Raw genomic sequence first — 10,785 nt, 5'->3', positions numbered from 1 at the left:
AGCAAGCCTGAATGGTTAATAATTTTCTAATGGTTTGTAACATGAGGCCAATGGGGCTTTGCCTCATTGGTAACCATGCTTGCATGGTTTCGAGGAGACCCGGGTTCGAGTCTCACCAGGGGGTTTTCCCCACCTGCCCGTTTGGATGGTGGCGGTTTCCTCCTGGAACGTGCGATGCGATGCGATCTAACCACTAACCGTGCGACTAACTTGCCGTTCAAAAAAAAAAAAAAAAATGGTTTGTAACATGAAAACTACAATAATTAAATTATCAGTGAAAAAGTGAACGCATTGTAACAACTTTAATCTTGGTGGCATTGACTTGACTCTATATATTATCGCCTATAAAACCAATACATGTAATTTACAATCCTTATCATAAGCCACTATATAAAACATATCAAAAGCTTCCAACAACATTTAAGAAGCTGCAAAGATGGAAGTAGAAGAGGCAATGGATGGTGGATTGAGAACAAGAACACGAAAGCAATACACGAGTGACGTTGTTCCTAGCGTGACAAATGTAGAAAACGGCGATGAACAACCATCTGAGAATAGCACTTATTTAAACATAAGAGGTACTATTGTCGTATTCAATTTACACTTTCACTAATTTTTGTAACTTATATTTTTGTTTTTGAATGGCAAAAACTACTAGATAGCCGTCCCCACCATATCTGGTGGGGATAACATATCTAGTTAGGATTTTTTTTGAAAATGGTCATAATACATTTAAATGTTAGAAAAATAAAAATGTTGAAATTTATCTTACAAAATAGTAAAACTAGAGTTCGGAACTCCGACTTCTCACTTTTTGTCTGAAATCGAAGTTTGGAACTCCAGTTTGATTTCTCTCTCCTCATGTGGCTGCACCACATGAAGACACTCATGCTGCTAATTAATAGTGACAAGTGATTTCTCTTTCCTAAAACCGGAGTTCCAAACTCCGGTTTCAGAAAAAAAGTGACAAGTTGGAGTTTCGAACTCCAGTTTTACTATTTTTGTAACATAAATTTCAACATTTCTATTTTTGTAACATTTAAATGTATTATAACCATTTTCAAAAAAAAAAAAAATCTCTAGTTAGTACTACTACTAGCAATGTTAAAAGTCCTTTTGTTTTCAACTTTTGTTTTAGTTAATTAATTGATAATTGATTGATTGATTATGTTACTACAAGAAAAATGTTATGTTACTTTCATCACCTTGCATGGATTTTTTGGAAACTATTTCAGACGCGGTTGAAGATCTTGATCTTAATAAGATTATAAGCGCTGTTCAGAACAATATGATGAGCGAAAATGAAGAAAAGCAAAGTGCTATTGCTAGCAAAGAAGAAACTAAAGGAAAATCCAAAAGACTCAAAGATGAAGAAATTGTGGAAGAGGAACTAGTTGAGTTAGAATTCGAGAAGGCAGTAGCTAAACTTAACACGCATACGATGCAGTGCCCTAATTGTAATCATCAAATCACCAAAGTTGTTCTACGACGAAAATTAATCAAGAGGCCTACGCAATTTACTGACGTACCGATTAAAGAAAAAGAAGAGCAACGAGATCTTCTTGGATGCTTCTCGTGCTTTAGTTTGTTCACATCATCAGGTAATTTCTAGGACCTCGCGTCTTTTGTTTGCAGTTAACGCGATTTTAATTTCATAGCTTTCGAACTAATAATTAATTGATACATTCAGATAATGGAGGATTCACCCGGTTTCCTATGTTTTGGAATAAGCCATCGGTGAATGAAGTATCGCGACCTGATCAAAACGAAGTCGTCCCCAGTGAAGATGGTATGCCATGACCTTTTCAAAAAGTCAAAATCTTTCATAGTATGCTGCTTAAATAAATAAGTTAATAACTTCCGTATATGTCATCTATACAGAAATTAAAGTCAAATTTTGGTATAACAATACTGACAATACACCATTCTCAACTATACAAGTTTATAGTCAACTAATTACTGTAACATCACTAAATTCAACTATTGTACACCCTATGCGTATAATATAATACTCCGTATGAAACAGAATAAGATACAATAGATTGCAGCACATGAAATGAATTACTATTTTTAAGTCGTGAACAAATCATTTTTATATCATTATTGCCATATTTTAATACATTATTAGTATACACGTCTACAAATATGAATCAAATATTTCTAGATCCTTAAAGATAAAACGTGTACTAATTGCATATAATATATAGTTGTAGTGATCGGTTTTAAGAATGAAGTACTCGAATTTTCTGACGGTTATATGTAAGCAGGAAATTGTTTCAGCATCTTTAGAGTCTTTCGACGAGAACAGATTTTAAAAAAACCACCACCACAAAAAGTTGATCAAGAATATGAACAGGGGAATATAGGACAGGCTGATCGCCAACCTTCAACGACCTCCGACAACATCAAATACGATAATAGCAAACATCCCATTAAACAAGGTAATTCGCTGTATTCGATCTAGCTTCTTGTTTTATCAGTTTTTAAAATTTTGAAAAACTTACTAAATTGGAGTTGTACAGGAGCAAATGGTGGATCATACGTTGGAGGACCATCTAAACCGATTAATCATCCGTCTGTTTATGTGAGACCTCAAAAACAAAAAGAAGAAAAAGATGACATGCAAATTGATATTGATATTATACCAGAGGACTCTACTGAAGTCCCAGATCACGCACCTATACAAAGAAGACAGGATTCAACATCTTTTGAGATCTTGAAAAGTATCGTTTATGGTGGTTTAATGGAGGTGATCGCAAGTTTAAGTGTTGTAGCATCTGCTGCTGCTGGTGATGCCACTACAAGTAAGCTTTAGCCGCTTTCTCAAGCTTGCAGTGCCATCCGTGTGTATATATATATATATATATATATATATATATATATATATATATATATATATATATATATATATATATATGGACTAAAATGATGCAGAGTTGAAGGAAACTTACATAATTTTTTGACTTCTTGCAGTGAACATCATAGCTCTAGCGTTGGCGAATCTGGTTGGTGGGGTCCTTGTAATTGGCCATAATGTGAGTAACCAAAATCGTTAAAACTTTATTCATCTTGGGTTGTGCTTATTTGCCTCTTAATTGAATGGTTCGGCGCTGAATGCTAAACAAATTAACATTCAGCACGTTTGTTTCTAACTTCTGAATGACATATGGTGCTGAATAATTCATAATTCAGTGCTGAACCATTCAGAGCTGTAACAATCTCTTAACCATTAAGCATCTACATTTTCTGTAACATTCTCCTCAAATCATATTCAGTACACTTGACCAACAAGTATAATGAAGTTTAATTCATGTAACACGTTAATAAGGTAATTTCACTGAACTCATATCGTTTATTCAAAATGATTAACAAACAACTTATTTCAGAGCAAACTTCATTCAAAGGCTTTGAATTTGATTATGAACCATTTAGCGATAAATCACCAAGTTTTATCAAATGCACCCTTAAATTTGACTCAATTTTACCACAAAATCCTAACACAAATGTTCTACGGTTCTGGCCATTTTGCCACCTGTACTAAAAACTCATTCGTTTGATATGATGCAGCTTTGGGACTTAAGAGACGACTGCTACAAATTTTCTAGTCAACAATCGGACAACCAAGAACCGCGCAACAAGTACAAAGAGTTACTCGGGTCGGTTCAACATTTCCCGTTACACGTGTTCTTTGCAATACTATCGTTCCTTGTGTTTGGGATCATCCCGCCTTTGGCCTACGGATACTCGTTTCACGAGACCAACGATAGGGACTTCACCATGTTGGTGGTTGCAGTTGCATCGTTTGTATGTGTCGGTTTGTTAGCAATATTCAAGGCTTACATTGACAGATGCAATACGTTTGGGGGTTACATTAAGACCATTACGTACTATTTGACCACAGCAGTTGCAGTCTCGGGTGTTTCTTACGCAGTTGGGAGTCTAGTAACGAGGCTTATTGAAGAGCTAGGTTTGTTCGAGACAAATCCGGGGGTGGCTGCATCACTTTTACCTAAAGTTGTGGGGTCAAACCCATTTATTGCGGTCTATTAATCTGCGGTTAGTTTTGTTGTTGCTTGTTTGAGTCCTTTTAGTTTTGTTGTTGCTTGTTTGAGTCCTTTTTCGCTGTTTTGTTGTTATTGTTGTTGCTTGTTTTAAATCCTTTTAGGATGTTCTGTTGTTGTTTAGTTCTGCAGCAGCTATGTCAGCTTTCATATGTTGTAAATAATATTAATAAGTACTGAGAATGAATAACTTGTGTGCCGTTTGCAACCATTCAGTTAAGCTTTAAATTTACAACATATCCTTTACCACCTAGTTCATTTTTTGAACCTTTATAAACAATTCATAAACCCAGAAAAAGTAATGAATAAGAGATATATCATAAGTTTTTATAGACACCTTTTAGTTTTCTGTGCTTGACATTCTAAGTCAAAACAATCGAGTACATGGCTATTAGCAAAGTAATCAATGAGCGAAAACAAACAACTCGTAGGTATAATTTAAAAATATACTTCTATTAGTAGACTTACAGGTACATCCGTATAAGTAAACCAGCAGAGTAAGTAATGTGAGGTCACAAATCATATATAAACAACGTAAATATGTTATTCTTTTGAAGTCAATCCGAACCCAAGTCTACCCCTTTATGCTTAAAAAATTCCTTCGCCTCAATTACATCCTGCACAAATGACCAGCAGAAGTTCATATTGTTTGACAATGAGGTGGCAATTTCTACCTAATCACTTGGGTCGACTTGGGTTTAAGCTAAAAGAAGAAGATATAGATCAAGTTGCTAAAAGTTGCCAAAATTGTAGTTTTATGCATACAACCTTCTAAATTGATCTCAAAGTAGCTTATAAATAGAACTGCAATGTTATCATCATGTTCACTAACCATTAATAATGCAATAACCTCAAATTAATTAGATTATTATAACATCCGACTGTAATGCTTTGAATTATACACATATAAAAAAAGTGGCCTGTTTGGACCTACTACCCAACCCGTCTACTTAGGAGCATCTAATTTTAACACCAAGTAGAACATGAACTTGCAATCATCAAAAAGAAAAAAAAGAAAAAAAAAAAAAAAAAAAAAAGATAATTATAAAACTAACATCAAGTATTTTTACTCACAATGATACATATGTAGCAAAAACAAAAAAGGATTAAAAAAATACCTGCTGTAACAAGACTGCTTCCTTAGGGCAAGTTGGAAATTGCATTAAACCAACGCCAACCATTAAAAGACCATAGCATCCTAACGACACAATGAAGTACAGAGGCAGCTGTTGAACAAAACGATTGATAAAGATGATTAAAGAAGAACATAATTCCTCAAAACATTACAGTAGAATACAAAATATATATCAAACTGCAAATAATCAATCGTATAAGAAGAAACTCACCAACCATGTATGACTCTTTGGAATCATTGCAGTTTGGCTAATCCATATGGCGGTTATCGCCACCAAAAATGTCATAATCTTCACAATATGTTTCATTTTGATTCACAGAAAAAATCAAACCTAACAATTGCAGATAATTAATTAATTTGTAACAACATAACATAGCATTAATCAGCTTTAAGCAATATAGTAATATTTGGATCAAATAAATAATAGTAGTAGCACAAGGACTGATATATTGTATTAAAATTATCTAATCTACAAGTCAAAATACAAACTTGAAAACCACAATACAAAAACAAACTTACTAGAACCATGCCAATGCAATATCTATTTTATGTTACAAATCAATAAAGATATAAACTTGACTTATGGTTAAAAAAATCCAATGAGTGAGTAAACTGAAAATGCCATCAGGTGGGAGGTATATATACCGTTAAATCTTTTTTTTTTTTTCACGGTCCTTTTAATACGATACACAAAATGGGACTCAAAGCCCTTGCGCAATTTCCCAAACATCATTTGGCAATTAAATTACAGAAAATGATACGACGGGTAATAAATTGCAATTTAAGTAATTAGCAACAATGAATATTTCGATTACCTTCGATACGAGCTAAAATTAGGGTTTCTAGTACAGATCGATACGGTGACGATAAAGTTACGTCTTTAGTGTTGGAAGATCTATATCGAAAGTTTATACTGATCTTGTGTTTAGATGTGTTTCGTGGATACATTCTCGTGAGTTTAAATTGCCGGCGATTTGATCACGGCCCATCTAGGGTTTAGGTTGACCTATTATTTGAATCTGGAGTGGAGTCAGACCCGACCCGGTAAAATAAATTGTAAAGTGATCATCAAAAAGCAACTAGAATAAAATAAAACCCGTGAAACTACGGGTTTATTTAAATTAAACAGTTTAATTATATATATTTTAGGTTTTAAATAAATTCAAAAGCTAAAGTCATTTAGTTTAATGACCCGATAGATTCGGACTAAGAAACTTCTCGTTATTTTTACAAACACATTGATGTACTTAACTTGGTCGAAATAAATTAACCACATTTAATCTATCATCATCATCTTCTAATTTTCATCACAATTACTATTTTCCTTGTCATAAAAGTCTACATTATACTACGTAACCTTTTATTGAGACGTGTATTTCGCATACATATATAACGTAATTAATCTCGTAAAGATAACTCATATTTGAATTTTGAATAATAATATAATAATAATTAATAATTAATGAGAATGAATTTTTTTCTCGAAAAACATGAAATAAATAAATAAGTATATTTAATTTAATTAGTCATTAATTAGATTAATGACATCACCTTAAGGACTTAGATTTTTTTCTTTTTCTTTTTGATTTTTCCTCAACAAAGAATTAGGCTAATAATAACATCATCATTATAGGATACAATAATTTCAGTACTTTTAATATGATCAAAAAACAGAACGTATGTTACAACTTAAGCTCAATTGCATGTAAAGCAACATAATCATGAACAACCACCATTGTCCGGTCTAGTGATATATGTGAACCTTTATGTAAGAACAAATGTTGATATTGAGTTGTAGAAACTTAGAGACGGCTAAATAGACAGATTGTTCAGTTGGTCTCAATGAGTAAACCTTTGTGAAGGTTAAAAGGGCTTGGCATTGATTATATGAAGAAAAAAAAGTTAAAATTTTATGATAAAAATACCACGAATCAAAAGTCAAAATGGGCCTTTTGAAAACATAACTGTATGCATGGTTATACATTACCATAAGAACCAAATGGGTTTAAATGACCAAAACAACCTCACAATCAAAAGTCAAAATGTGTAACGACCCTACTTTTTCGACTCATATTTATACTTTATACTTTATACTTTCATGAATCTTCGTATATGTGCGTACTGAGATAGATAATATTCTGGAGTCATTTTCCATGCTAATTACTATTGTTAATACCTTACAACGTGTTAAGTGCTTAATTACTTAACTTGATCCTTGAATGCTTTTACGACCGTTAGTGTCACTAGTCGTTTAAGAACGAGCTACGTACTTGGTACACGTTAACCTTTGGTCATAATGGACATATTATGACACCTTAATTCTAATTGTTATTTCTTAATGACAATTACTTAGTTCGTCATTTACTCAATTACGTTTAGTGAATTGTTAATTACTTGGACTTATCTTAATTGGACAAGGATTACCAGGGCCCACCCTACTCTAGTTAATGGGTTAATTAATAAGCCCATCTTAATAAGTTAATGAACCATTAAGCTTAAAATAATCCATTAAGACATAAGACAAAAGTATATGCATGCATGCTTGTACCACCATTACACATTTTGACACCATGCACCATGCCACCCAACATCACCACCTTACTTTTGTACCACCATGGACCACCACCTCCCCCACCCACAAAACCGTGGGTTTTGTGTCCCCGACCATCACCAGCCATTTTGTTGTCTTGTTTTGTGATTATTTGCCTATAAATATAAGACCCCTCCATTCACTAATTCATTTTGCACATACACTATTCTCTCTAGTTTCTCACTCTAAAAACTTAAGAAAACTTGTAAGTTTTCTTGAAATTCTTTCTTCCTTTTTCCTTTCCTTATGCGAAATTCATCATCATCATTATTGTTTCAAGATCAAGTTTTATAACTTGTATCTTCTTTACATATTGTTGCTTCAAACTCTTGTTTGAAGATTATGCAAGAACATGAAGGATTCAAGCTCTCTAGCTTTGAATCTTTCTTTACTTGTTTAAATTACTTTACTCTTGTTAAAAGATCAAAACTTGTGTTTATGATCTTCATAAAACTTGTAGATCTAGCTTTATGCTTTAAGGATCTACAAGAACATTAGAGATTCAAGCTTTCTAGCTTAGGGTTTCACCATTTTGTTTAGATCTAAGCTTTTTAGCTTTTGATCTCATTACTTTTACTAGATCTAGGCTCTCTAGCTTATGGTCTCATATATCTTGTTTAGATCTAAGCTTTGTAGCTTATTGTCTCATTAATCTTGTAAGGATCCAAGCTTTCTAGCTTAGGGTTTCATAATACTTGAGATCTAAGTTTTGTTGTAGATCTCATTTACTTATAACCTTTTTATGATTTTTATGGTGATAAAAATCAAGTCTTTATCATCTACATATGATAAAGGCACATAAACTTATATAAAGATGATAAGAAACAATGCTTAATGCTAAGGATGTAACTTTGGTTCATCACGTAGCATGAAACTCTTAAAGAGTTGGTTTTCTTTTCATTTAATGTTAATAAGTGTGTTTATGGTTAAAGCTTGACTAAAATGATGCAAAAGTATCTAGAGTTGTACACTTGAAGCTTAAATGCATCAAGGATGAGAACCATGATAAGCACCATGAGTTAAGAAACCCACCGGAGCACTTGAATCTGTTTTTCCGGGTCTTATCTGACTCCTGGAGCTACTGGAAAGTTGATTTCCAGAAATTTCGGGATGTGTAGATGACTTTTTGTTTAAGACTCGCCTAAATCCGATATATGGTTTAGGATTTATAGCCTTCCGAAGTTCACTACGCCTTAGTAACGACGTGCTGAATTTTCTGACCTACTCGCGCTTTGACCATCGCCACGGTCAAACGACATCGAGTTAGGATCTGAGCTTCGGATAGCGGTAATAGGACTCACAAACGGAGCCTTGGCCACTGGCCGCGCGTCGTTTCAGTTTGTGTAGAGGTCGTAGCGGCTGTTCGAATTCAGCTCTTCGTTTTGACCTCTATTCTTGTTTAAAACTTACTTTTATCTTTTACATATGATGATAATGATGATACTTAAGACTTAACTTACTTACTTTTAAACTTTTTGGGACAACTTACTGACTTAGCAACCATTGACTTGGGTTGAGGACCTTTTGGATCGACCAACTTACTTATTTGGACCGACTTACTACTTGCTTACATTTTCGTATCGACTTTATCGTACATCCACTGTGAGTTATAGCTCCCTTTTTACTTTAACTATTTTTGGGACTGAGAATACATGCGCTTTTTATGTTTTACATACTAGACACGAGTACTTTAACTTTATATATGTGTGGGTGACATAACGGCACAAATATTCCCCTTAGCTCGGTAACGTTTAGTCATTGGTTTATGAACCGGTGAACGTGAATCTTAGATATGGATCCATAGGGTTTGACATCCCCACTCGGGCTAGTCGCGCTAGCATTTAACGGGTGTTTAATACTTCGTCTATTTTAACGCACTCGCCAAGTGTACTTTTAGGCGGTGAATATTATATTTCCTTGTTAAGTTAGTTACCAAGTACCCACAGTTAAGCATATACTTTTCATACTATTTTGGAAGACAAAATCTCGTGGTCTACATTACATTATTGTTTAGAATAAAACTATAGCTCACCAACATTCGTGTTGACTTTTTAAAGCATGTTATTTCTCAGGTGCTTAGACAAAATTGTTTCCGTTGTAATAGACTTGTTGTGTTAGACTTCCGTTGTACTCTGCTTTGTTAGAGATGTCTCCTAGTCATGGACTTTTTGTTTTGCATTCACTACTTATGTTATATTCGAACTATGATTTTATAATGACCTAAGTGTCACGTACTATTGTTAATGCTTTCTATCCGTAGAAGCACGTTACTTTTGTAAAACATTTGTCGTTGGTAAAACATTATCTTTTTACGAATGCAAAACCTTGTCTTTAAAAAAGCATATATTGTTATACCGTGTAATGGACCTGTTGTTGATGATCCGTACCATAGAGGTTTTGGACAGGGCATCACAAAATGGGTTTAAATCAAAGTATAAAATGGGTCTAATAGTTTTGAATGTCTAAATCATTTTACACCCTGAAAAATCTTTTAGGTGCATGGATGTTTATACACCATGGAAGCTTGTATACATTGACTCCTATTGCCACCATTTTTTTTTAAATTATGAGAAGTTATATTTCATCTTCAAAGTCATACTATACCATCAGAAGACTCAGACAGTTCATCATCAGACGAGACCAGTAAGGAGGATCCCGAGGCTGAGGAGGACCCCAAAGAGGAGCCTGTACCGCCACCCTCTACCCCGCCGAAGAAGCGTTACCACTACGACGGTACCGTTATTCCCGGGGTAAATGGGGGCAAGCCATTCGTGAACGCGCAGGGACACTTGGTTAGGATCACCGCCCGTAAGCGGGTTGTGCCGATACCTTCTGACCCCTTTGTGCGTAAGGTCGCTCATAATGCGCCATCTACTTCTAGTGCTACAACTTCACCACCTGCGCCACCTGCACCATCTGCACCACCTGCGCCATCTGCACCATCTGCAACACCTGCCCCACTGGCACCTCCCACCATCGAGGACCAGGTGTCCCACCTG

The 10,785-nt window shown here is 34.6% G+C and overlaps 2 protein-coding genes across 2 annotated transcripts; one reads left to right on the top strand and one right to left on the bottom strand.

The window, feature by feature from the left end:
* The first annotated feature begins 396 nt into the window (after positions 1-396).
* LOC139841331 (uncharacterized) lies at positions 397-4,050 on the top strand. The gene is made up of 7 exons (XM_071831554.1): positions 397-578; positions 1,236-1,601; positions 1,691-1,789; positions 2,268-2,441; positions 2,523-2,804; positions 2,974-3,035; positions 3,568-4,050. Exons 1-7 carry the CDS (start codon positions 437-439, stop codon positions 4,048-4,050), a joined length of 1,608 nt encoding a protein of 535 aa, XP_071687655.1. The 5' UTR covers positions 397-436.
* Positions 4,051-4,584: 534 nt separating this feature from the next.
* On the bottom strand, positions 4,585-6,201 carry LOC139843947 (dolichol-phosphate mannose synthase subunit 3-like). The gene is made up of 3 exons (XM_071834134.1): positions 5,408-6,201; positions 5,180-5,287; positions 4,585-4,678 (listed from the first exon to the last, which is right to left on the bottom strand). The coding sequence occupies exons 1-3, from the start codon at positions 5,501-5,503 to the stop codon at positions 4,619-4,621; spliced, it is 264 nt and encodes an 87-aa protein (XP_071690235.1). The 5' UTR covers positions 5,504-6,201; the 3' UTR covers positions 4,585-4,618.
* Between the last annotated feature and the right edge of the window lie 4,584 nt (positions 6,202-10,785).

The sequence above is a fragment of the Rutidosis leptorrhynchoides genome, chromosome 4 (genome assembly GCF_046630445.1).
Source record: "Rutidosis leptorrhynchoides isolate AG116_Rl617_1_P2 chromosome 4, CSIRO_AGI_Rlap_v1, whole genome shotgun sequence".
NCBI lineage: Eukaryota > Viridiplantae > Streptophyta > Magnoliopsida > Asterales > Asteraceae > Rutidosis > Rutidosis leptorrhynchoides.
This window is presented reverse-complemented; position numbering and strand designations above follow the sequence as displayed.

Coding starts and splice junctions, on each gene's coding strand:
- LOC139841331 (XM_071831554.1), top strand. CDS start 437: ATGGAAGTAGAAGAGGCAATGGATGGTGGATTGAGAACAAGAACACGA. Junction 579..1,235: donor CACTTATTTAAACATAAGAG/GTACTATTGTCG, acceptor AAACTATTTCAG/ACGCGGTTGAAGATCTTGAT. Junction 1,602..1,690: donor TAGTTTGTTCACATCATCAG/GTAATTTCTAGG, acceptor TGATACATTCAG/ATAATGGAGGATTCACCCGG.
- LOC139843947 (XM_071834134.1), bottom strand. CDS start 5,503: ATGAAACATATTGTGAAGATTATGACATTTTTGGTGGCGATAACCGCC. Junction 5,288..5,407: donor CAAAGAGTCATACATGGTTG/GTGAGTTTCTTC, acceptor TTTGTTCAACAG/CTGCCTCTGTACTTCATTGT. Junction 4,679..5,179: donor AAGCAGTCTTGTTACAGCAG/GTATTTTTTTAA, acceptor TCATTTGTGCAG/GATGTAATTGAGGCGAAGGA.